At 41.7% G+C, this 27148-nt stretch overlaps 1 protein-coding gene across 8 annotated transcripts in view; it reads left to right on the top strand.

Moving 5' to 3' along the window:
• CLASP1 (cytoplasmic linker associated protein 1) overlaps positions 1-27148 on the top strand; it is a 237209-nt gene that overhangs the window by 123503 nt on the left and 86558 nt on the right. For 4 of the 8 annotated variants that reach the window (XM_068968563.1, XM_068968560.1, XM_068968561.1 and 1 more), the window contains exons 10-19: positions 99-191; positions 1342-1487; positions 2308-2443; positions 3498-3568; positions 8060-8119; positions 9697-9774; positions 11305-11472; positions 12093-12142; positions 12860-13030; positions 26389-26496. In XM_068968563.1, coding sequence (XP_068824664.1) covers positions 99-191; positions 1342-1487; positions 2308-2443; positions 3498-3568; positions 8060-8119; positions 9697-9774; positions 11305-11472; positions 12093-12142; positions 12860-13030; positions 26389-26496 — 1081 coding nt within the window. Of the gene's footprint in view, positions 1-98; positions 192-1341; positions 1488-2307; positions 2444-3497; positions 3569-8059; positions 8120-9696; positions 9775-11304; positions 11473-12092; positions 12143-12859; positions 13031-14607; positions 14656-15317; positions 15342-26388; positions 26497-27148 lie in introns of all 8 variants that reach the window. The other 4 variants (XM_068968567.1, XM_068968565.1, XM_068968564.1 and 1 more) reach the window with 2 other exon arrangements.

Below are 27148 nucleotides of genomic sequence, written 5' to 3'. Positions count from 1 at the left end.
TATTTACCAGATGCTCTTGACTTCAGTTAATTAAGAAACAAATCTTTGTTTATTCTGTAAATTTTCTCATATTAATTGTAAATTAATTTTGCTTACAGATTTATTCCAGCCGAGACCTTGAGGAGTCCATAAACAAGATTAGGGAAATATTATCTGATGACAAGCATGATTGGGAGCAAAGAGTAAATGCTGTAAGCTGCCAACTTTGTGATTACATTTGCATTAGATATTTAAATATTATAAATACTTTATTATGAAATTGGGGTTCAGCTGTAATGAATTTTAAGTAGGCAGTATTTTAAACATAAGGTACCATATTCTCAGTTTGCCTTTTTAATAGATTACCTCACTTCTGTTTCTAAAACATGCCGACTTCTATCTTTTTGTGCATCTTGAACTTTTAACAAAGTCCTGCCTGTGGCACAGCCACTACTCTCGCCTTAGTAAAGGTTTAATTTTGCCATTCTTGGCCAGGGAAGCAGCTTCCTAGTGACTTACAGTGAGTGTCCCTGTTGCCCTTTCTTTCTTCATAGCACTTCTGCCCCTTCTGTTTTTAAAAGCACATTAATGACAAGTTGTCCGAACATTAAAGTGAACAGCATTTGGTGCAGGTATGTCTTTTCTGAGGAAGGTGATTGTGCACTGGTTGTCCAGCAGGAAGCAGGTTAGGAACACGGCTGCTGTGTCTGTTTCAGATACCCTCCAGCCTCTTCAGTAGCAGATACAGTGACCGACAGTGGGGACACTTCTTCCTGTGAAGTGAAAGTCGCTCAGTCGAGTCTGACTGTTTGCAACCGCATGGACTATACAGTCCATGGAATTCTCCAGGCCAGAACACTGGAGTGGGTGGCCGTTCCCTTCTCCAAGGGATCCCTGTTCCCTGTTCCCAACCCAGGGATCAAACCCAGGTCTCCTGCATTGTAGGCGGATTCTTTACCAGCTGAGCTACTTTCCTGTGATTCACTCAGTAAATGGTGGTTGGATGGGGTGTTGGGGAACTTAGGGAAGGAGCTTTTTTACAGGCTACAATGAGGTTTCAGTTATTTTTATCCTTAGTATCAGAGCATTTGTAAATATGCTAGAATGGTCCAATTAAAAAATACATTTTGTAGAATTATAATGCATTTATCACAGATACTAATTTTTAAAAATTATTTTTTCTTATTTATGATACCTAGATTTCTTCAGTATGTTAGCTATTATTTAGTTGGTCTAATTCTTCTTGGAAAACTGTATCATTTAACTTTATTGTTGATCCTTGAATATTTGTTGGCTTCCATTATTTTGTATTTCTGTTCTAAGGATTGTTTTTTCTGTCTCTTAATTTTTCTACCCCATTAGCTAAAAAAGATTAGATCTTTACTCTTGGCTGGTGCTGCCGAGTATGATAACTTCTTCCAGCACTTACGGCTTTTGGACGGAGCCTTTAAACTGTCCGCTAAGGATCTACGGTCTCAGGTAGTGCGGGAGGCTTGTATCACGCTGGGGTAAGGACTACGACGCTCCCGGTTCTCGCATAATAAAGTAGCTATGTCACAGAGCTTCAGAGATGGGTCACTGAATAATACGTCCACTGGGGCTCTTCCACTTGCTTGTCGCCTGGTCTCCAAGACTGATTCTATTTACAGTCTGTTAGTACTTTTACAGTGTTTCCTGACCAGTTATGTTATTGACAGAGGGGATTTTTGCAGAAAATTAACACCTGTGGCATCAGTACATCTCTGGTTGTTAATGTGTTGTGTGACAGATTTTAAATTTTACTCAGTGACTTAGCTCTGAAGCCTCTGTTTTAAACTTGAAACAATTATTAATAATATGGAAAATGAAATCTTATAAACTTCTGTTATCAGCCTTTTCATTGATTTTGCTGGCAGAATATAGCATGATCAATAGAATTTTTGTTTGTTCCTATTGAATTCAGTAGAAGAGTGGCTTTGCAGCTGTTCAAAATTTTGACCTCAGATATTGAAGCCCGAATGTTATATGCTGAAAATAAAAGAGCAAAAGAAAAAATAGAGGCTGAGGGTGCTTTGACATATTTATGTTTTATTAGTGTTTGTTTTTTTGCTATTTGAAGAGTAATTAGTGGGAAATGATTTATTTGTTTATTTTTTAAAAAGCAGTTCTTCTTGGTGAGTGGCTATATGTGAAGTCCTCTGCATGTGCTTGGGGAGTATTTGTATTTTACTTAGACTTGTTTTTGTCCTTAGATGACTTTATACAAAGACTCTAAAATGTTAAAAGATTTATATATTACACTATTTCCAAGAACTTTGGTTACAGTCCAGTGTTCATTTCTCATTGCAGGCATCTGTCATCAGTGCTGGGGAATAAGTTTGACCATGGAGCTGAAGCCATTATGCCAACTATCTTTAATTTAATTCCAAATAGTGCCAAAATTATGGCCACCTCTGGTGTTGTAGCTGTTAGGTTAATCATTCGGGTGAGTATGTTTTGGAGCCGTATGTATTGTAGAATGAGCAAGTGGTAAATATTGGTGGTAGATAAGCAGTTATCAGAGACGTTTCCCATTTGAGTGATTATGTATGTGGAATCACGCTGTATGGACCGTATTGTCCCACCCTCGCCTTCCCTTGCTTAACTGTCACATGTGAGCCTTTTCAGTTCCCTGGAGTGAATTACAGGTGTGGTGTACCGTTACTGACCTGTTGCTCATCCTCTCCTCATTGGTTTTAAGCATTTGAGCACTTGTACCTGCTTCTGAGTTCTGTGTGTGTCCAGGTATTATTGCTGTTCTTCCCTCCTTAGTCCCCAACTGTTCATTTTAGGTATTTGTGCTTGTGGCTTTGTATTCATCTAGCATCTTTATTTAAATAATTGTACATAAGCCTAAAAACAAAAGATTATCTTCAGTTAGGTTTTCAAAGCACTAATTTATTTAACCTGAATAATTAGCCAAGTAATTTATATGTGGATTTTCAATAAAACCTAACAGCTCACAAAGCTTTACAGTACAAGCTCTTCATATCACCTTCTCCCCATGTCAAGTCCTTTTTCCCTAGAGGCAGCCCTCAAAACTGGGGCTTGATGATGCTAATTGAAATCTTTCCAGAATATTTATGATTATTGTGGGTTACTTTCTTTGCATTATTTTAGTTCTTACTGTTTACAGTGCCCATTTCAGATACTAAACCAAAGCCGTTATTGGACATATCCATTGAAATGGTATTAAAATACATTGGTCTACTGACTGCTTTTTACTCACTTAGATCTCTACTGCTCAGATAGTTTGGGCTTCATACCAGTGATTTGTTTTGATTTTAGACTGACTTAACACATATCATCATGTTGCCTGTTTTGGCTCTGTAAACTTTGTCATGCCCTTTGTACGTGTCCAGTGAAATTCTTTCTCCTTTTTAAACGCAGTGAAATTCTAATCTGAATGTATTAGGTGCTTTACATAGGTGAGTAAGGAAGTGATTATCTCAGTTTTGTATTTTCAAGTGCTCACCTCTGTGTTTTGCTCTTTTCCACAGCACACACACATCCCTAGGCTAATACCTGTCATAACAAGCAACTGTACCTCCAAGTCTGTTGCAGTTAGAAGGTAAACTTTTAATGAATTTTCTCATTATTTTTGAATTGTTTTAAAACCAAAACAAATTTCAAATTTCCCTCCATCTAAAAAGTTTATATTTGAAATAATTAATATTATTTAATATTGCTATAATAAATGCCCTTGGCTTGAAGGGTCATGATCAAAATTATATGGAAAGTGAATTTGGACAGCTGATGTTATTTGTGTGTGTATGTGAGAACAAGTGTGTGTGAGGTATTTGGAAGAGGTGGGATGGGGCCGTGTCCCCACATACACTTTCTTCCTGTGCTGGTCTCTCTGCCTCTGTCATTGGTCTGCCCCGTCCCCTGAATGAAGGCAGTAGCTGCCTGCCTGGAAAAGACACTGTAAAAATGAGTAGTAGTTATTTATGTTAACATAGGTAGGAGGAGGTGTACGTTGTCTGCAGCTTCTGATGTGATTCTGGGGATTCTGAGGCCTGACTAGGCACCTGCTGTGCTGCACAGTGAGGGGAGGTAGACCCCGAAGGTCCGCCTGAGCAGCCAGCTGGGCGTTGTCTCAGGTCCACATGAGCTGTCCCAGCCTGTGTGTGATGTCAGGGCTCTGTGCTTCCGGCTGGGATCTGTGGGGTCTCGACTGGTGGTTCCACAGAGTCCTTCATATCGTGAAATGTGTGGGCTCTCTTCCCAGGAAAGTGTAAGTACACAGAAGTTTAATGTGAGTTTTCAGACAATTCATGGACTGAAGCTTCTTGGTGGACCAGATCAAGGGCTTTATGGGGTAAATTAATGGCAGACCTAGGCAGCAGCCTTCTGGCTCCATCCATGCAATTCTGGGTTTTGATCTAGCCCAACAGGAGGGCCTGTCACTTCATGGCTGTCCCCTGTTTCTCTCCTTTCCTGGGCTGGCACATTGGACCCCACAGGATTTCTCAGGTGCGGGGTTCTTTCTGAGCATGAAACAGCCCCCATCACCATCTTATTAACAGCCACGTGCAAGACAAGAGAAAAGAGAAGGGGAATGAGCTGGCTGTGTAAGTCAGGAAGAAAGACAGGTTCTTCCACTGAAAAGGCTTAATTTTCAAAAGTGTGGCTCAGTGGCATGGCTGAGGAGTGTGGTCAACCACTGACCCACAGTCCAGCCACCCTAGAGGGCAGAGCAGCTTCAGCTCCCCAGAGACGAGTGTGTGGAGCTGGTGAGGTGGAGGCTGTTGGTGGATTTCCCACATACTTGGGGACAGAGTTCTGTGGGTTCACAGTAACTTAGATAGAAGGGGCTTAGTGTTTAGTGGAAGCTTAATGAATGGTAACCATCATGAGAATTTGCTGCTGCTGCTGTTATATTGTCACTGCAGATTTAGGATTCCAGGAGCGGTTTGGAAAGTGTTTCCTTTGTGAAAGGCAGTGAGGTGACACAGATCTTTGTGGGAAACATTATAGGATGTTTAGTGTATTAGTTGACTTAGGCTGCATAACAAAAATACGATACGTGGAGTGGGCCTAAACAACAGAAATTTATTTTCTCAGTTCTGGAAGCTGGAATTCTAAGATCCGGGTGCCAGCAGGTGGGTTCTAATGGAAGTAGCTTGCAGATGGCTGTTTTCTTGCTATGTCTTCATGATGCAGAATGTTGTTTGTGTGTGTTTGTGTAAGAGAGAGAGCTCTAGTGTTTCTTCTTGAAAGAAAGAAAGTAAAGTCAGTCAGTCATGTCTGACTCTTTGTGACTCCATGGGCTGTAACCTACCAGGCTCCTCCATCCATGGGATTTTCCGGCAAGAGTTCTGGAGTGGGCTGCCATTTCCTTCTCCAGGAGATCTTCCCAACCCAGGGATTGAACCCAGGTCTCCCGCATTGTAGGCAGACGCTTTACCGTCTGAGCCACCAGGGAAGTCAGTGTTTCTTCTTACAGGGGCCCTAATCCTAAGAGCATCACTTTCATGACCCCATGTGAACCTCATGATCACCCGGGGGCCCCATCTCCAAATACCATCATACTGGGGTTTAGGGCATCAATATGAGAGTTCAGGGATGACACACTGGTTCCTAACATGTAAAAATTCTAGCCTGTGGTGCTCGATGTGAGTAGCAGCATGCAGTCACCATGACAGCAGAAATGCCACCCCCTTCACCAGCTTCTTAGCCACACACCCAGATTGGCATTTTTGTCTGTAGTCAAAATGAGTCTCATCAGAGCCGTGTGTCTTAATGCTGAAAAGAGTACTAGGGACTATGCCCTCAGAAAGGAAAAGAGAGCAAGAAGGCAGTGTAACAAAGGCCATGGTTTCCGTCCTGTATTCAGCCAGTGCCTAGCTTTGCTTCATAGAATTTGTAAGAAATGAATTGCCACTCTCCCTCTCTTTAAGAAGTTTATAATTTAGTTGGAGGTATTAAAAACAATAATGCAAAGCAGTGTAAGAGTGAATTACAGCATACATGTTTTATGGATTTAGGCATTCAGAGAGCACTGATCAAAACTAGCTGATGGACTTCTTTGTGGTCCAGTGGTTGGAATCCACCTGCTCCTGCAGGGGAATGGGTTCAGTCCCTGGTCCGGGAAGATTCTACATGCCCTGGGACAGCAAAGCCTGTGCCCCACAAGTACTGAACCCACATGCCGCAACTGCTGAAGCCCTGCATGCTCTGGAGCTCATGCTCTGCCACAGGAGAAGCCACTGCAAGAAGAAACCTGTGCACCAGAACTGGAGAGTAGCCCCTGATAATTGCAACTAGAGAAAGCCCACACAGAGCAGCAAAGATCCAGTGCAGCCAAAAATTATAAAATAAATGAAGCCAACCTTATTAAAACAAACAAACTAGCTGCTACGTTTCCCAGGAGCCTCATAGACAAGTTAAAAACAATGGAGTTGCTTTTTGAATGATGAGTAGTAGTAGGTGAAGAAAAGAGACAAGATCTAACCAGATGTGCTTAAGTAATGCAGTATTTAAGTAATGCCAGTGTTGATGTACTTCCCTATATGATTTTAGTCTAAAAAGTTGAAAACAAGGCCTAATTTACAGGGGATGCATGCATGCTGCCTGCTAAGTCGCTTCAGTCATGTCCAACCCTTTGCAACCCTATGGACCATAGCTTGCCAGTCTTCCCTGTCCATGGGATTTTCCAGGCAAGAATACTAGACTGGGTAGCTCTGCCCTCCTTCAGGGGATCTTCTAACCCAGGGATTGAACCTGCATCTCTTTTGCCTCCTGCATTGGCAGGCAGGGTCTTTACCACTAGCACTACCTGGGAAGCCCTTACAGGGGATATTTTTGATTAGATTGTTTTGAAACTCATTAAAAACAAGAATTAGCACTAAAGATGCATGTATCCACTAAGAAATAAATATTAATAAATATGAGCATATATACACACACATTAAAGGGAAGAAAAATCCATACCAGGAAATGACATGGGGCAAAGGGCAAAGGTAGCGTGACCATGGCCTGGGTGAGGGTGGGGACAGTGATGCCGAGAAAGGGGTGTGAGCAGAGGTCAGCATCTTTCCCGGAGAAAGTCTCTTCACAGCCCCCACCCCCACTGCTAGCAGCTCTGGGGCTGAGCTGAGTGACTCGCCAGAGCTCTCCCAGAGCCCTTGTGCTCCGGGCACATGGCAGCTGTTTCTTGTCTGTCCTGCTCACTGGATTGTGTCTCAGTTACCATTGTGTGTCCAGCATCTAGCATAGGGTAAGGGTTTATTAAAGATATATTGAGTGAGTAATTATATGCATTATGAGATTTTGAAGTGGGAAGATCATGGGAAAGAAAGTTTGATCATTAAGAGAAAGATTGCCTTCTGATTTGTTTCCTTGAATGGGTTCCTTAAGTCTAATAATATTTATTCCTACAAAGAATTATTCTGGAATATAGGAAAAGGAAATGATGAAGAGGTAGGCTCTGAAGTGGTGGTACAACCCAAGGGAGATTAGTCCAGCATTGTTTTTTTGTGTGTACACTCAGGCCAAGAAAGATCACAGAAGTGGAAAGGTTTGAAAAGAAAGAATCTTGAAAGATTGAAGAGAGGAAACTGGCCAAGTAGTTAGAGAAAAACTTGGCAGGAAAATTTGGTAAACACTTTGTTTTCTAGGATATTTTTTTACTTTCTTTGTAGAAGGCATTCTTTGAAATTAGTGCAAAGACTAGTTCCCTAATTTTGTAATGTATGTTGATCTTTGGTGCCCATATAGCTCCTATATTAATGTATTATTTGAGGTAGACTATAAAAGCACATGGCAGTGACACACCTGTTCAGTGGCATTGCTCTGAAGCTCGTTTCTGATCTGAAGGGAACTCTTGTATCCTGTCCCTGTATCCTTGTGATTATTTTTTTTGATCACCATAGGTGCTTAATTGTGTTGATTTGCTTTGGTTTTCAGTCAATTTTGATTCCATTTTTATGTTCCATTTTCTTGAATCATGAAAATTATAAGAAATTTGCTGATTATAAAAAGGAGTCTTGGGTCAGTTAAGGAAAAAGCTATTTTCATAAACAGACAAATGACATATTTTTCTTTTCACAATTTTCAGGCGCTGCTTTGAATTTTTAGATCTACTTTTACAAGAATGGCAGACACATTCATTGGAACGGTAAACATCTGATTTGCTGGTTTTCTCTCTGAATTGAATCTTGAGTTTAATGTCTCAGCTGGCGATCCAGCCCACTTTCTATAAGAAGTGAAGGAATCAGTGCATTTATTTGCATGGTTGCTGGTGGTGTTTCTCCTGATGTGAGGCACATACCGCTGGCAGAGGCTCTTAGTGAGTTCCTTTGACTGTCATGTTAGCCTGGGCATGTGGACAGGGTGCCCTGGGACATTGCACAGCCAGGACTCACTGTGTTAACTCTCATCTGCCCCCTGACATCCTGTCAGTCCCAACCAGGTAAATGTGTATGACTGCTCTTAGTAGGTGAGGGGTAACTTGAAGATCTTTAAAGGGACTTCACTCATTTGAAAGGTTTTCTTTTTGATCCGTTTGTATCATAAAGCCAGCAGTTTTCTCTTTATTCAGGCTGCTGTGTGGTAAGTTTCACATCCTCATGATAAAATGTAGGATTACCCCAGAATTCATAAAGAAACTTGTCTCTATTTTGACAAGTCATTTTTAGTTCTGATCAATTTTATGTGCCTGTTATTTTTTCTAAGTTTGCAGATGACAGATAATGATACTGTGCCTTTCAGTTTTTAATGGTGGGTTGCATAGTCGTGAAGAACTTTACAGCATCTTAGACGTGTTATGAGTACTGGACTTGAACACATAGAGCTCCCCTGGAGTCCAGTTCAGTCTTACAGGCCTCACTGTGGATCTAGAAGGTAGTCAGGCTTTTAAAAAGTATTTTGTTGTTCTTTTATCTCTTGGGTATTATACCCTCTTGATCTGGTGGTAGTATTGGGATTTAGAGGGGAAGATGGAATGAGGGATTGAACGTGGGGACAGATGAGCAAGACAGAAAATGATGATTCACTCAGCTGTGGCTTCCAGTGTTTACTCACTTCGTGGCTTAGCTTGGGCGCTAGGCAGGTTCTCACCAGGTGTTTACTGAAAGAGTGACGGGATGAGGCAGAGAGTCTGATGCTGGTAAAGTGGGCACCTACTGTTTGTCCTGTGAAATTATTCACTTATTGACCTTTTCCTGCAAACTGTTCAGTATTCAATGAGAGAGTTTTAATGGTATCTTCTTCGCATAGAACCTAACTGAAAAGAACACCTGTATATAAAATGTTTACATCATTTCATAGAATAGTTCATGTCGTATAGTGGAAAAACATTCTTTAATTATAGAGACGTGAGGCAGAAAGCCTTTTCAGTGTTAAGATTATTATTATCTCATTATAATTCCCATAGACACCTATGGAAAAGTAGAATTTTGTTTGTTTGTTTGTGTGAGTTCATAAAAATTGAGCTAAGTAAGTATGGCCTGAAAAATACCAGTCATTACTGAAAGAAAAGAATCCCAGGAGGGTCTGTTCATGGGGAAGGGAGTGGGACAGAATTAGAAGTTAATTAGCAAATGTGCTGGTTTTCTAGGCTGCATGTTCAGGTCAACTCCATGGGCACAAAGGTTCTACCTTGTCGTTGCCATTTTGAAGTTATTTCTCACACCTGTTTTTATCTGCATAACACTGTGCATTAATGATGTACTGCTTTCATTTCTAACTATACAGACACATATCAGTATTAGCTGAAACGATAAAGAAGGGAATACATGATGCTGATTCAGAAGCAAGGATAGAAGCCAGAAAGTAAGTGTTTGTTGAACACCACTTTCTTAAGTCATTGCTTTTCTATTTCAGGTTCACTGTCCAGATTGCCTTATAAAAGTTCGTTAAGTCACACAAACATGGCTTGTTAATCATGACTTTGTTAATGTGACCCAAAAGACCATTTCAAAATACTTCTCTAATTTTTCGTTTCAAAGGTTGTGGAGTGCCCAGGCCTGAAAGCCTGATTGGTACTATTTGAACATAAATGGGACTGATGTAGACAGCAGAAAAAGCTCATTTTTTAATTTATGAGACATTATCACATGAGCCAGAAAAGCACTTGTCTGCATGTCCCATGTCTTCTCTTACCCAGCTCTATTTGTCCCCAGTGGCTTGTTGATTTACTGTGAAAACTCCCCATCATGGGGATTCTTAGCCAGGGACTACATCTCTGCCAGGGCCAGGTGGGTGCCTGGTAAGTGGATGAGGGTGGCTCAGGCTGACTGCAGTCCGCAGCTCACTGTCCTGATCATGTTTGGAGTTGTCTTACCACTAGGACTGGCTGTGATGCAGCCAAGAGGGTGTGGCCCCCACATCCCATGCCTTTCTGGGAGTCATCGTACCATCCTGACTAAATAGCAGTTTTAAGTTTGATGCTCAGATGTCTTCTCTCAGACAGCACAAAGATACATACCTCCCATATTGCTTTGGGGCTATTTTTCTCTGTGCTTCTGTGGTTGGCTAGTTCTTCCTTTTTTTTTTTGGCTGTGCTGCACAGCTTGGGAGATCTTAGTTCCCCAACAGGGGACGGAACATGTGCCCCTCTTGCAGTGGAAGCCCTAGTCCTAACGCTGGACCACCAGGAAAGTCCCTGACTTTTGTGATAACACAGATTTCACCAGTGCTTACCTCTTGGAGCACTATGGATTATTCAGCTGCATATACCTACCCTGACCTGGCTCTCACTGCTCTTTGCTCTCAGTTAAGGTCTAATTCCCTGGTTCTGAGTGTTTGGAGGGCCTCATTCTTCACCCTGAAGCACAACCTCATTTGGGGAAGTTCCTACCCGAATAAGTGACTTAATTAGGAATGGATTTGTTAATGATCTACTTATGCTCTTTTTGTCCTTATTTTACATTTCGTGCCCCCCCCCATTTTTTTCTCGTTTTTTAATCATAACACACTATACCTCTCAAGTGGTTGTGAGCATCATCCTGTTTTTCGTTTTTATATGTTAACCTAAAGCCGTTTTAAATACTTTGAGCCAGGGAGTGTCACATGCATTTTGCTTCCATGAACCAGTCCCCTCACATTCTAGGTGTAATTCTAGATGTTTTAGCTCTGTCTTCCCTAGTCTTCCCAGTCTTGCAGGTTAGACTCTTTGATTTCCATGTTCTTAATGAGACTGAGAGTCAGACAGACGGAATAATTTGCCTAGAGTCACAGAGCCAGTAGGTTGTGGGTGAGGAGTCACAGCAGTCCCCCTCGCTTCATTCGCTCCCTTACGCCACTGCGGCTGCTGGTCGCCGGAGCTGAGGTCAGTCCCTGACAGTGTCCTGTGTTTTCCAGGTGTTACTGGGGTTTCCACAGTCACTTCAGCAGGGAAGCAGAGCACCTGTACCACACGCTGGAGTCCTCCTACCAGAAGGCCCTGCAGACCCACCTAAAGAGCTCGGACAGCGTGGTGTCACTGCCACAGTCAGACCGCTCATCCTCCAGCTCCCAGGAGAGTCTCAAGTAAGTGCTCCTGCTATGCTCTTCATCTGTGTGGGGTTTACAATGAAAATTTTGCTGCCTGAGCACATGGACGAGCAGCTCATCCCTTGGAATGTATATGTGCCTGTTATCATTTCCCCCTCAATTCAGATGGAGCCTAGTCCTGGGGAAGATGCTGTGGGGCATCATAAGAAACAGGTGGTCTGGCCCATGGTCCTTGGTCCCTGATCCCTGCCACAGATGGTTTGTAGTGAAATATGCATGTCAGTCCTGGCACAGTTTTGGAGTAATACAAGCACAAGCAAATTGCGCCAAGTATCTTCTAAGAGAATATAAGCATTAACTTGGAGACAGCTTTGGAAAGGGAGGGCATGCAAACTCTGGAACTGAACGTACTACTATCTTCATTCTTTATTTCTATTTTCTAAGATTTCTTGCCATGTGTTTGAAAGGTAGTCCAAAGTACAGTACTAAAGCTTTTCTGAAATTGGGAATTTTTAAAGATTATGGTCCAGATTACCTGTAGAATTCTGAGAAGTCTGAAATAATTCTTTGTGATCATAATTGCCTATTGTACATTTTACCTGTATTAATACAGATACAGTGCACTTTTGATAATAGATGTGTTCCTTTATTTTCAGTCGGCCGCTCTCTGCCAAAAGAAGTCCTACTGGCAGTACCACCTCCAGAGGTAAGGTGGGCACCACGGGGAAGGCTTCGGTGTCTGAGCCTGGGGTGGGCTGTGCAGTGGCTGGAAGCCAGCTACTGCTCCCAGGTCTGCAGAGGGTCTGCCCTGTTTTGTGCTCCCACGATCCCAGCAGAGCAGGGATAGTTTGTCAGAGTGACTCGGGCAGGCAGACCTGTCCTTCTCACCCTCCCTACCCCCTGTACTTGGTGCTGTCATGGGGCGTGTGTGTGTGTGTGTGTGTGGTGTGTGTGTGGTGTGTGTGTGGTGTGTGTGTGTGTTGCTTCTGTGCTCTGAGCACTGGCTGGGATGCTCCAAGCAACCCGGTACCTGGCAGCTTTGGGGAGTGGGGAGGGGTATGTTCCCTGAAACAGGGGTAGGGGGTGGTGTGTGCCCTGGGGGTGGGAGGGCACCTTCATACCACCTTAGGAGGACACTGGCCAGATGCAAATGAGTTTTCATTGTTTGATTACTCTTGTGGATCAGAACTGTGGTCTATCTGTGGGATTTATGGTTTTGGTTATGAAGGTGTGTGGAGTTACGGTCATTTGTCATTCCCTTCAGCACCAGCTGAGCTCTGTCGAGTGACCAGGAGCCACTGTTGGACAGTGCTCTGTGCTCCAGCCTTTGTGAAAACTTGATGTTTGTTTTCAGGAGAAGCAGTGCTTGAAGGTCTAGTGCAGCCCTTACTGTCCTTGCTAAAGCTCACTCCTCCCCCTGCAGCTTCCACGGTCAGCACCAAGTCCGCATCCACCGCGGGGTCCCTGCAGCGGTCTCGAAGTGACATCGACGTGAATGCAGCTGCCAGCGCCAAATCCAAGATCTCCTCGGCTGCCAGCACAGCGCCCTTCAGCTCGGCGGCGGCCTTACCTCCGGGCTCGTATGCGTCCTTAGGTAACCAGACCCCCGAGAGCCTTCGCCCCAGGTCTGCCATTCGAGATGACACTTAACCTGAGATTAGATTGATTTACGGAGCAAATGACCAGAAACTGTAACTGAGGCAGGTTTCACGGTTGCAGGGCTAATGTTTCAGAGTTAAGTGACCCCGTGTGCTGACTGCTGGTTTACAGCCACCCTTGGGTGAGTGTCCTCTCTGCTGGGGCATCAGTGGTGTGTCCCTCTGTGTCATGTGCCCCTTCCAGCATCCCAGCCTCCTCCCTTGTGGCCAGAGCTGGGTTTCCTCCCCTCCTGTCCTGGGGTGGGGTGCAGATCTTGACTGTTCAGTGAGGCTTTGCCTGGAGTGGGCACGGGGAGGGAGTAACAGGGGCTCCAGAGGAGTGGGCAGACTTTCTGACCAGCACAATGTATCACACAAAAGGGTGTTGTCTGTCCCCCTGTGCCACCTCGGAGGAGCATGCACAGACTCTAATGATAGGTCACAAAAGATTTAAAAATTACTTTCAAAAGAATTAGTGTCTGATAGCATGGTAGACTGAACACCTGTTGTAAGGCTTATAGTTTATTTCAGTTTATGTTTGTTAAAGCAGAGTTGTTCAAAGCCAAAGTCTAGAAACTCGGCAGGATTCATTTTATTTGGGATTTAAGGAAGTTAATGTGGTTTAAACTTCATGAAACATCAAGACTTACTGCTCTTGTGGTTTACAAACTAATCCCAAAGTCAGTTCCACAGCTGATAGCTAAGATCATGGGAGCAGAGTGAGAGAATACCAAGCAAAAGTCAGTGGGCCTGACTTGGGCACTTAGTGCCTGATTTGGGCAGCTTTTGAATCTATTTTCTCCACCCATAAATTGGTTATGGCTATTAAATAATAGCCACCTGTTAACATATGTGGAAGGGACAAATCAAATTCTATAGAAGTCTTTTGTAAACTATTATCCCATAAGATGAAGGAAACTGTGGCTGTGAGAGGAATGCTATTAATTTAAAAGGTAAGGTTTATAGTGTGGAATGTTGTTAAATCAGTCTTGTCTTCTCTACAGAAGTTTCTTACTGAGACTGGGAACATATCCAATAAGAGCTCTCCTTTTATGTTGTTTATTTAACTGTTACACCATCACGTAGGTGTGTTTAGGCTCCTGTGTTGATGTGTGATCACTGAGCAAGAGAGAAATCAGAAGTCTGTCCTGTGTGAAGGCTTTCTGTTCATTTTAGTTCTGTTTGGTCCACCTTGAGAATCTGTAGTTAGTATTTGCTTCATTGTTTGAAAACAGTAGTCCTTGTTTTCTGTGCATATTAAAGCTGTTTTAACATGGACCCTGTGGGCTCCACTTGGTGCTTGTAAAAGCGCTCAGGTCTTCCAAATGATGAGACTGGAGTATTCCCCACTCTCCATCGCCTGAGAGCTTGACCTCAGCTTTCCTGATGTCCAGATCCATAAAAACCAAGCAAAATCAGCCCCCAATATAACACAGTCCTGCTGAGAAGCTGTTATAGCTCCTACTGAGGTGGACACACCACGTCTGTGTAGGAGTGTAGTGTTAAAGCTGATGATCCTTTTCCCAACTTCTAGAGTCCAGACACATGAGGGGAGACACGGAGCCCCTAGGCCTCGACTCAGGTACCGAGCTGGACCGTGTGGCTGGGCTGGGTGCTGCTATGCCAGCTTCCGGGGCTGCTGACTCACTGCCTCTGCCCTCTGGGTGTCCGTAGTTCCCCCCCGTTATTCTGCTAGTACAATACTTTGTTCCAAGAAAAAGGGACTCTTCAGAGGATGAGAGAAAATGAAACTGAAAGATGCTCAGCTGTGTCCGACTCTTTGCGACCCCGTGGATGATACGGTCAATGGAATTCTCCAGGCACGAATACTGGAGCGGGTAGCCTTTCCCTTCTCCAGGGGATTTTCCCAACCCAGGGATCGAACCCAGGTCTCCCGCGTTGCGGGTGGATTCTTTACCAACTGAACCACCAGGGAAGCCCAAGGAGGATGAGGCTGGCCAAATCAAAAACACAGTCCATCAGCCAAGGCCTGACCCTGGATTGTGCTTTCGTGTGGTGTTTTCTGAAGGCAAAAAGCACATTCTCCTAAGCTGATTTCAATAGAAGGTGCACTTACTTGCTTCAGACTGTGCTTTGCTGTTGAACTTGTTTCCCTTTTAATTTTATTTTAAATTGTACTTTTGCTTTTTTGGTAGCTAATAATAACATTCTGCTTTTTAATTTTTTTGATGTTACTAACTGTTCCCTGTTATCCCTTCCCTTGTTTTTTTAATTTGCTTAAAGATGGTACTGCCACTAAAGCGGAGGGTAAGCGGTTTGTCTCTGTGACGAGGTGTGTCCCCACGAGTGTTGCCTGGTGCCCTTGCCCTCCCTGGGGTCCCTGCATGACACGTTGCACGCGCTTCCCTCCACTCTTCCTCCTCCTGTCTCCACTGGGTCTTGCCTTCCCTCTACCTGAACGCTCCCCTCCTTTCCTGTTCCGTCGTTGTGCTTGTGGATTTGGGCTCCAGTGTGCTATCCATAGCGTGTCACTCTGAGCCCACACTGGGAGGAGCATCCCTGTGACCTCGTAGGTGACTCATCTCAGGTTTTGTCACTCCTGAAGCACCACCTCCACTTGATTCCTTCTGTTCACTTTGTGCTTTTGTGGGCCTTTCAGGATTGACCTTTCCTCTTATAAACATAAGTTTCAGTGTCAATTGGCAATGCAGGTTGAAGACTGGTAAAGGTTTTTTAGTAGGTAATTTCTAGACGTTAGAAAAAAAATTCTTTTCTTTCCCCTGAAGCTACTGAATTATATGATACTGTTTCTGTTTGTCCCACTGATGCCAGCCCCATTCGTTCATTTACTCTCATTCATCCACTCATCAGCCTGGGTTAAATGCCTTCTCTGTGCTGTGTTATCTGGGACACACAGGAGTATAACTGGTGGAAGAAATACACATCCCCACATCCACATTGTTTTCTGTTTGTGTTGATCTCAAGAGGCTCTTTCTGCTGTTTGATTCTTTTGAATTTTGGATGGAGCTCTTCCTGTCAGTACAGGTCTTTGATTAGCACATGATAGACATGATCAGCTTTGCAAAGTCTCTAGATAGTAAGCCTGGTGCTTCAGATAATTGAAATAAAGAGTTATCTTATTTGCGTAAGGTAATGGCTTAGACTCAGCAACCCTCAGGATAGTGATTTAACAATGAAGAGCTGCTAGATTAAGTTCCTGTGTTCCATTTAGCCCCTCTAAAGGCCAGCCAGCAGAGTAGATTGGGTTTTATCTCGAGATATGCAGCTCATAGTGCTTTTAATTCATATACTACTTTCTAAGAAACTCACAAAGGAAAAATTCGAATGAAGTTTTTAAAAGACATATAGTCTCAAGATCAATGTTCTTCAATTTTATCTCATCATAAAAATCTCCTGGAATCTTGCTTACAAGAGCAGAGTCCTAGGTGCTGCCCCTTGAAAATTCTGATTAAGTTTGGAATGAGCAAGCAACCTGAATTTTCAGCAAGCTCCACTGACGGTTCTTGGAGCTGGATAAGCTTTTGAAAGGAGAAGTTTCCAAACTAAAAAAATGGACAAAAGGCCTGTGTCACGCTAAGCCCACCATTTGTGATCGAAGACTGAGGCTAGGTGTGGTTTTCTTCCATTTTTTAGTTGAAACAAGTCATTTTATATTTCTTTTTCTCCAAGAAAGCATCTTAAGTATTTCTTCAGCCTAGATGGATAGGGAGTAGGGTAGGATACAGTAATAATGCCGATGAGACAGAAAGTTAGAGACATGATGTGGGAATTTCCACATTTTTTGCAGAGCGCCCTGGTTGATTTCATATCCCTCTATGAGAGAATAGAAGTCAGTCTGTTATTCCACCCAGCAGTAGAGATTTTACACTTTTTTTTTTCCTTCAGTTTCTTTTACCTTTGGTTTTCTTTTACCTGTTCAGGGTAAGGCCAGAGGGTTGCTTGCTCAGTTTTTGTGCTGGAAGCTGAGGACAAGAAGTCTTTTTCTGGTTCTCCTTCTGGTAGGAAAGTGGAGGATGATCTGTGGGCCCATTAATCATACAGAATTCAGAATTAGCCAGAATCCCATGTGCGTTGGCTTTGGTCCCAGGGCCATCCAGGCTGTCACAGCGCTGGCTGGTCAGAGCCTCCAGCCTTGTGTGATGATGAGATGGAAAATAGAGGCCTTGGGAGCCCTTTCAACTGTCATTTCTCTCTGCCTCAGCTGTGAAATTTAGCAGGCTGCTTAGAAAAGCTCCATACACAACAAACATCACTTAGCATCTTGTCAGGAGTTTCCTGTCTGAATTTTTAGGATCATTTTGAGTCTTTTGAAGATTTGTTAATATGTGTGTTGACTATATTACTGTCTGTTACGGTAGCTCTTAGGGCAAGCACTAGATACTTGCGTCAGGAGGTAGAAACTTAAATCGGTAGTTGGAATTTCTGAATTCAAAATTCAGACAATACATTTGAAGCCTGGTGACTCCCTCGTTACAGTGATTGAGAATAATAAATATTCTCTGGAAGTTCCTTATCGCACACATGAAGTAGCTATCCTGACATTTACAACTAATCAGAAAAATGTATTTTGTGAAGAACTCAAAGCTCAACTTCTGAACAAAAGTTTATTTCCAGGTCATCTTCCAGTGTGTTATGTTCAGTGACTTGGAGGATTTGGATATTATCTGTTTTGGCATTTGTGAGAGAGTTTATAATCAATCACCACTGACCCTTGAACAGCGTGGGTTTGCAGCGTGTGGGCCCACTTGTAGGTGGATTGTTTTCAGTAAGCATGCAGCCCTGCACAGTCTGCACTCAGTTGATCCGCGGATGTGGAGGCAGCTGTGGGCCTTGAGCATCTGTGGACTAGCACATCCCCAGCAGGCCCTGGAACCGTCCCCGCAGGCACAGAGGCCCCTGCAGATACTCAGCTTGTGAAGAAAATGAATGATTCTCATCTTCTTATCGCTTGCTTTTTTTTTTTAATTTAACTGCTGGGTTCAGGAAATGTATTATTCATATTTTTTTCCAAAATAACTTAAAATGAAGAGTTAAAATACTTAAAAAAAAGCTTCAGTGCCCTGTGGATACTGATGACTTAACTGATGGTTTCAGAGAATAAGTTATCATATGTTATTATATGGTCAACGGCCATGCTTAACTGTTGGTGATTTTCATTAAGATTACATGATTAAAAAAAGACTGCAGCCTTGTCTGCTCTTTAGGAAAATAAACTTAGATTTTAGTTCCATTTTACTGGGAAATAAAACATTTGGTATTGCTGAATATTTATCCAAGCAATTTTAAGTGATTAACCTTTTTTTCAATGAAAAAATGTGCCTATATATAGATATAAAAATGTTAAACTTCTTTTACTTTATCTTTAAAAAATATGATGAAAGTTATTTTTGTAGAGGGATACTTAGAGGTAGCAAACTTACAAGTGCTCAGCTTTCCAACTTTCTTTCATAAATGCCACGTGTGAGTGCAGTCGAGTGTTTTGTGCCCCAGCCAGTGAGTGTGAAGCAGTTTGTGGGCCTAGAGGTCCCCAGCTCGAGAGTGAGATTTACGTGAAGGCCTTTGCATTCTCACATCTCCATGTGGAGCTCAGGCAGGAGCACAGAGACCCGAATGATGGGAGGCTGTCGAATGATTTTTAACTGTCTTCGGCTAAGTTGGATGTGGGAGAACCATGCTTCCAAGTTAAACCAGTACACGGTTCATTTCCTGTCCTGAGGGCTTTTCTAAAAGAATGGCGGTGTGACTGGAAGCAGTTTTCAGCAGCACCAATTAAAAGGCCATGATATACAGGTGTTCTTCGATCCTCCTTCCACATAAGTCAAAGGCTGCACTTCTCCTCCGGGTCTCTGTTTTCCTATGGATCTGCTTTCCTCTAGATACATGCATTCTCTAAATGCCTCTCTTGTCTCTCCTTCCAGAATTTTTCCCCCTAATATCCCATTTCAGTATCTTTTACTTTTGCTGGCTTTTTTTTTTTTCCCCACATCTTCTTTCTGTCTTTGTCAAAACACAGTATTAATGAATATGTCATTAACAGGTCATGGTATAGAACTGAAGTATATTTTTACTGTTTGTTCATTGAGTAGACTTTATTTTTCCTAAAGACTGTATTTTATATCATCTCTTTACAACATATGCAGGCATTTTTAGTAATATTGCCAAATTAATATAATTACTGAAACTAAACCTCTTTCAATAAAGGAAATATACTTCTGTTGTTATTGTTAAGTTGCTAAGTCATGTCTGGCTTTCTGCAACCTCATCAACTGCAGCACGCCAGATTCCCTGTCCCTTCTGGAGTTTGCTCAAATTCATGTCCATGGAGTCGGTACTGCTATCTAACCATGTCATGGATAGTTTTATATATATATATCTGAGTACAATACAACAAAGGCCCTTTAAACTTCCAAAAACTGATTTTAAGGGTGCTCTGAGGTTTCTCATGTAATTACCTTGGTGAGAGTTAAGAGTTATCGCTAAGACAGCATTTTAACAGAACTGTATACGCATGAAAAGGTGGGTTTGGGGGGAAAAAACCCTTTTATCTTCAAACTGACATGATCTCTCTCTTGACTTTGTCCCAAGCAAAGCAAAAACCAGTCTTCCCTAATTTGTAACTCAACTTTCTTCTCACACAAGTTGTGCTTTCAGTTTATCTTACCTGTGTTATCTGGAAACCCCAACCTGATGGATTAAAATGGTCTGCGTTTACAGCTCCCAAGGATGCCTGACAGTTGCAAACACTGAACTTCTATAGAGAAAGCGACTCTCAAATCTGGTTTCTTAGGGTTCTCACAGATTAAAGTATGCCAAGTATGAGCTCATAGTCCAAAATTACATCTAAGATGAATGATAAACAGCAAAGCAAAAGAATAAAAACATAATTAATCTCTTTAAGACTTAATGGTCTTTTATATAATATAAAGTTGCTATACTTAAATGATTAAAAGAAATGAGAAACTTGTATATTTAGCAGTATGCAGAATTCAGTAGTCTAAATGATCTTCCCAACCGAGAACAGATCAGTCCTCGCAGTGAAGCCACACATCTGCATACTTTAGAGCAGAAACCCTGGGAGATGAGAGCCAACGCTGGTTTGCATCTTGAGGTTTTGACTGAATCCTGGAGACCTGGGGCATTGCTACGAGTGCTTAGGGCATGGAGTGACAGAAAGTAAGCCCGAACCCACCCAAGACCTATGTCATCACTGGTGAACAGGAGGTTAACTCTGCTAAATAGAAGAGGGTGAGGGAATCTACCCATTGAAAGAAACCTCAATTATTGGGTGGAGCAGGGAAACTAATCTTCCCCTGAAAATCTGCAACCATAAATTGGGTCTTCATGCAGATTTTTGCTCTGAATTTATGCTACTTTTGTTATCTGAAAAATCCAAATAGATAAGTCAGTTTAAAGTGGCTGTGAATCACTTGTCTGCATAGGACACTAGCAGAAGCAAACATAGATCCTCATCAGAAGAACTCAGCTTCAGTATAGGTCTTACAGAGTTCCCATAAAGTTCCAAGGAAAGAAACTGTTTTGTTGTCTGGATATTTAAAGAAGTAAAAACTTGGAAAGACAAGTACTGGAGTGGGATGCCATCGCCTTCTCCGAGTAAGAGGTTTAGCCCAGGCTAAATACTTTCTTTTAAAAAAAAAAACAACTTTCAAACCTTATAGCTTTGAACATTCAAATATATGTACTGAACATTCAAATGAATGTACTGAGCAGCTCAGTACATCCAGGAGAATAATCTTATATCAGAAGGTGAAGATAAAGTATTTAATAATTTAATTTAAAAAACACATTTTTGACAAATTCTTAGCAATTGGGAATGAGTTTTCTTAACTTGTTGAAATATAATTTTTATGAAATTCCAGAATTAAAAAAAAAAACACACAAAAAACTGTGGCTCAACATAACAAAACTTTGTACTCCTTTGTAGTCCTTTTTAGCATTGTGCTGTGTGTTCCAAAACAGCAGGTAAAGTAATCAAAGGGTAGAGTTTGAAGGGAGAAAACAGAAGTCTCATTTGAAGGTGGTTTTCTATTTAGATAATGCCAAATAATCCACATATAAATGGGTAGAATTAATAAAAGTTTAGCAAGATTCCTAGAGTTAAGATCAAAATACAGTGGTTGTATTCTTGTTTGTGAACAAGTTAGGAAATATAATTTAATAAACTATATTCTGTATAATAAAAACAAGGCACCTTTGAAGAAGTCTACAAAATTGGGTAAAGCTTTTGGAAAAAATTATAAAGCTTTATAGGAAAACACTGAAGAAAGTGATATAGAGAAAACAGTAACAAATGGAAAGACTGATATCATAAAGCTGTCTTTTCCCCCCAAAATTAATCCCAGGTTCCACAATTCTGGTCAGATTTTCACCCTGTGTATTTATTGCATGTTCAGATGCATATGCAAGAGAGCAAAGGGCTGAAGGGAAAAGTGGCTTGATTTGCCCAACCAGTTTAGAAGGTGGTTTTGAAAAGCTGCTCACAGTAGTGTACGTCGCACAGAATGGACACCTGGACTAATGGGGCAGCCTCGACAGTGGAGAAACGGAGCCATATGTGTATACAAATGCTTCATAAGTAACATAGGTGGCTTTTCACATTAGTGAGAAAGGGGTTGCATAGCCATATGGAAAAAGTTAAGTGGATCTCCCCTTTAATTGGAAGAACAATCACTTCCATAAGTGACCTCACAAATGTTGAGCCAAACCATCAGTGTTGGGAAAATATGTGCCCTATGATAAAGTTACATTTAAAATATAGAAAATAATGCCATCTATTTCTTGGTTATAAACCATGTATATTAAAAATAGAAATGGAATGATGAACACTGGGTTTCAGCTCAGGTTACCAAAAATGTTGCAGGTTGAGGCGAAGGATACAGAAGATTTTTATTTTCTTAACTGAATGGATGTGGATGCTCATTTAAAAAATATTTTGTGGTCTAAGTATTTTATAAAAATTTAAACAAAAAAGTAAATTCAGCTGTTTTTCATCTTCAGTTTGCTTTGGTGATTCCCTGGATATAGCTTGGTGACTTCCTTAGGAGACTAACTCTTAGGTCAGCCAGCCAGCCATGCGTGGGAATCTAAACCATTGGATAAAGGAATTAATCCCCATGCTTCTCTGTTGCCTTATGTAAAGTGGGAATAATTAGTTTGTGTGCTGGTGTGAGGATTTTGAGTTCACATATGTGTGGTTCATAGTGGTATGTTGCTGTTCAGTCGCTAACTCATGTCCGACTCTGCAACCCCATGGACTGCAGCATGCCAGGTGTCCCTGTCCTTCACTGTCTCCCAGAAGTTGCTCAGACTCCTGTCCATTGAGTCAGTTGATACCATCCAACCATCTCATCATCTGTCAGTCCCCTCTCCTCCTGCCTTCAATCTTTTGGGTCTTTTCCAGTGAGTCGGCTCTTCGCGTCAGGTGGACAAAGTATTGGAGCTTCAGCTTCAGCATCAGTCCTTCTAATGAATACTCAGGGTTGACTTCTTTCAGGATTGACTGGTTTGATCTCCTTGCTATCCAAGGGACTCTCAAGAGTCTTCTCCAGCACCACAATTTGAAAGGCATCAGTTCTTAGGCACTCAACCTTCTTTATGGATCAAATCTAATATCCATACATGACTACTGAAAAAATCATAGCTTTGACTATATGGACCTTTGGCAAAGTGATAATCTCTGCTTTTTAATACACTGTCTAGGTTTGTTGCAGCTTTTCTTCCAAGAAGCAAGTATGTTTTAATTTCATGGCTGCCTGCAGTCAACGTCCACAGTGAGTCTGGAAGCCAGGAAAATAAAATATGCCACTTTCCTCCATTTTTTTCCCATCTTTTTTCCATGAAGCGATGGGACCAGATACCATGGTCTTTGTTTTTTGAATGTTGGGTTTTAAGCCAGCTTTTTCTCTCTCCTCTTTTCAACCTCATTAAGAGGATTTTTAGTTCCTCTTTGCTTTTTGCCATTAGAGTGGTACCATCTGCATATCTGAGGTTATTAATATTTCTCCTGGCAGTCTTGATTCCAGCTTGAGCTTCATCCAGCCTAGCATTTTGCATGATGTACTCTGCATATAAATTAAATGAGCAGGGTGATAATATACACCCTTGATGTACTCCTTTCCCAATTTGGAACCAGTCCGTTGTTCCATGTCTGGTTCTAACTATTGCTTCTTGACCTGCATACAGGTTTCTCAGAAGTCAGGTAAGGTGGTCTGGTATTCCCAACTCTTCTAAGAATTTTACAGTTTGTTGTGATCTATAGAGTGAAAGGCTTTCATGTAGTCAATAAAGCAGAAGTAGATGTTTTTCTAGAATTCCCTCACTTTTTCTTTAATACAGTGGATTTTGGCAATTTGATCTCTGGTTCCTCTGCCTTTTCTAAATCCAGCTTGAACATCTGGCATTCTTCAGTTCACATAGTGTTGAAGCCTAACTTGAAAATTTTGAGCATTAGCTTGCTAACATGTGAACTGAGTGCAGCTATATAGTGGTTTGAACATTCTTTGGCATTGCCCTTCTTTGGGATTGGAATGAAAACTGACCTTTTCCAGTCCTCAGACATTGCTGAGTTTTCCAAATTTGCTGGCATGTTGAGTGCAGCACTTTAACATCGTCATCTTTTAGGATTTGTAATAGCTCAACTGGAATTCCATCACCTCCACTAGCTTTGTTCATAGTGATGCTTCCTAAGGCCCACTTCACACTGCAGGATGTCTGGTTGTAGGTGAGTGACCACACCATCATGGTTAGCCAGGTTATTAAGAGCTTTTTTGTATAGCTCTTCTGCGTATTTCTGCCATCTACCTCTTCTTAATCTCTTTTACTTCTGTTTCTGTTCTTTATTGTGCCCATCTTTGCATGAAGTGTTCCCTTTGTATCTCTAATTTTCTTAAAAAGATCTCTAGTCTTCCTGATTCTATTATTTTCCTCTCTTTCTCTGCATTGTTCAGTTAAGAAGGCTTTCTTTCTTCTCCTTGCTATTCTCTGGAACTCTGCATTCACTTGGATATATCCTGCCCTTGTGTTAGTTGCTCAGTCATGTCCAACTCTCTCGACCCCATGGACTGTAGCCCACCATGCTCCTCTGTCCATGGAATTCTTCAGGCAAGAATACTGGAATGGGTTGCCATTCCCTTCTCCAGGGGATATTTTCTCCTTACTGCTTTGCTTTTTGTTTCTCTTCTTTTCTCAGCTATATGTAGGGCCTTGTCAGACGACCATTTTGCCTTCTTGCATTTCTTTTTCTTTGGAATGGTTTTGGTCACCACAAAACTGTTAACACTGTAATTATAATTATAAGTGTATTATAAATGTTCTTCAGGCACTCTTTCAAATCTAATTCCTTGAATCTATTTGTCACTCCTACTATATAATCGTAAGGAATTTGATTTAGGTCATACCTGAATGGTCTAGTGGGTTTTTTTACTTTGTTCAATTTAAGCCTGAAATTTGCAATCAGGAGCTCATAATCTGAGGCACAGTCAGCTCCAGGTCTTGTTTCTGCTGACTGTGTAGAGAGAGCTTCTCCATATTCAACTGCAAAGAATATAGTCTGATTTCTGTATTGACCCATCTGGTGATAGCCACGTGTAGAGTTGTCTCTCGTGTTGCAAGAGGGTGCTCGCTATGACCAGTGCATTCTCTTGGCAAAACTCTTGTTAGCCTTTGACCTGCTTCATTTTGTACTCCAAGGGCAAACTTGCCTGTTATTCCAGGTATCTCTGAACGTCCTACTTTTCTATTCCAATCGACTATGATGAAAAAAACATCTTTTGGGGGTGTTAGTTCTAGAAGGTCTTGTAGCTCTTCATAGAACCACTGGACTTCAGCTTCTTTGGAATTAGTGGTTGGAGCATAGACTTGTATTACTGTGACACTGAATGGTTTTCCTTGGAAACAAACCGACATCATTCTGTCGTTTTTGAGTCTGCACCTAAGAACTGCATTTGGATCTCTTTTGTTGACTGTGAGGGCTACTCTATTTCTTCTAAGGGATTCTTGCCCACAGTAGTAGATGTAATGGTCATCAGAGTTAAATTCACCCATTCCTATTCATTTTAGTTCATTGATTTCATAAAGATGTTGATGTTCACTCTTGCCATCTCCTGCTTATCTATGTCCAATTTACTTTGATTCATGGACCTGGCATTCTAGGTTCCTATGCAGTATTGTTCTTTACAACATTGAACTTTACTTTCTCCACCAGACACATCTATACTAATTTTAATATAGATTCTAGAATTTTTAGGTCTTTCGTTCAATCCTCTTAAAAGTCGTTGATTCTTTCTAGCTTTCTTCTTTTCTTTTTTTTAAATTAAGTGCCATGCTTTCTTTTATTGCTCCTTACCTTCATTTCTTGAACCTTTTTCAAGCTTTCGAATTTGTTTTCCTGTATAGCCTTCCTGCAGGTTTTCTCAGTTGTTGAGGTAGATGTGCTTTTGAACAACATAAGAAGCCAGTGGGAGTTGAGATTGTTTTGTGTTTTCCCTATCAGTTTGATATTCTGATTGAATTATGGAAGTTGAGCATTTTGTGTCCCTTTGAAAACAAAGAATCCCTGAATTTAAAAATTAATTTTTAATCATTCTACTCTTACCATCAATGATTGATTATTTATGAATTCATTTTTATATTGTTTCATGCTTTAATAATTGGCATTAACACATTGCTTTACCTACAGTGTCAAAGTTTTTTCATAAATACTTATGACATTGCATTATTTTTAGGTCATTTCTCTGGGTACTCCTAATATTGATTCTTTTAATAAACTTCATCTTTTGTAACCTAGAAACTTGCTGGCTTTATTTAAAGTAGAAGTTTAATGCTATTTATCGAGACAATATTTATCATCCAGGATGCTTTAGTTTTTGTTGATTGCCAGGTTAAGAAGATTTGTTTGTTTGTTTGTTTGTTTTCCATTTACTCTTTTTTCCCCCATAGTATTTTTATGAAGATGACAGCTAATATTCTTTTCTGCTTTTAGAAATATGACAGATTATATAGACAATAAACAGAGAGAATTTAATTTTAAAAAATTGTGGAAAAATTATTCAAGTGACTGTGAGTATAGAATATGCTGAAATAGTTGAAACAAAAGCACCTGATAGGTGCATGAGTGCCTCTGGGGAGTTTCTGACATGTCTGTAGAATCTGTGCACACAGACCAGTGCACATGTGCGTGTCAAGACCACACATAGGGAGACCTGCTCCCCTGGAGGTGACTCAGCCCATGCCCCTTGTTTGCAGCCTGCGTGCTTTTCTGAGTGGGTCGCACTTACTGGAGACATTATGGAAGCACTGTGTTTGCTGTGTCCTCCAGGTCGGATCCGCACGCGACGACAGAGCTCCGGGAGTGCCACCAACGTCGCCTCTACACCTTCCGACAGTCGGGGCCGCAGTCGCGCCAAAGTGGTCTCGCAGTCCCAGCGTAAGAAGTATATTTTATGCTGTCTGTTATCTCAGTTTTATCCAACTTCTGCAGTTGGAAATTTGTATTATTTTTATCGACTTTGGAGGAAAAACACATCATGGTGACACCAAGACACTGAATGATCTTTATGTATGTTGGATAAGTTTGCAGAATGGAGTATTCCAGTGCCTACCTGTGTCTCCTTTCCAAGCGACTTACATTCTGTTTAAATTTTGTAAGCAGTGAAATGTAGTTTCTCTTCTTCCCCTCAAGCCTTTCAAGTTGAAATGTGTTTGGGCTATGACCCGTTTTGCTGTTGATGAGGACTCCTGAGTAATTTAAGAACAGCACCCAGGAGGTGACTGCTCACGCTAGGTCTCTTTCCAGTGGCAAGAAGTAAATCCATTCAGAGCTCCCCCTAGCCCGCTGTGCTAACACGTCACCCTGCTCCTCTCTTCCTGCCAGTGTGGGCTCTTGCTTTTGCTCAGCTGCCCTCGCTTCCATTATTGCTTCTATGTATATGTCAAGCCACTTGACTCTTAGCATCACCCGTGAGAGCACCCATGCATGGGATGAGCGTATCCTCATCCAGGATCCAGTCCTGATGCCCCTCTTCCTGGCCCCACAGGCTTCCCTGCCTGTGCACATAGAGAGGAGCGGGGGTCAGGGT

The sequence above is a fragment of the Capricornis sumatraensis genome, chromosome 3, assembly GCF_032405125.1.
Source record: "Capricornis sumatraensis isolate serow.1 chromosome 3, serow.2, whole genome shotgun sequence".
Lineage (NCBI taxonomy): Eukaryota > Metazoa > Chordata > Mammalia > Artiodactyla > Bovidae > Capricornis > Capricornis sumatraensis.
This window is presented reverse-complemented; position numbering and strand designations above follow the sequence as displayed.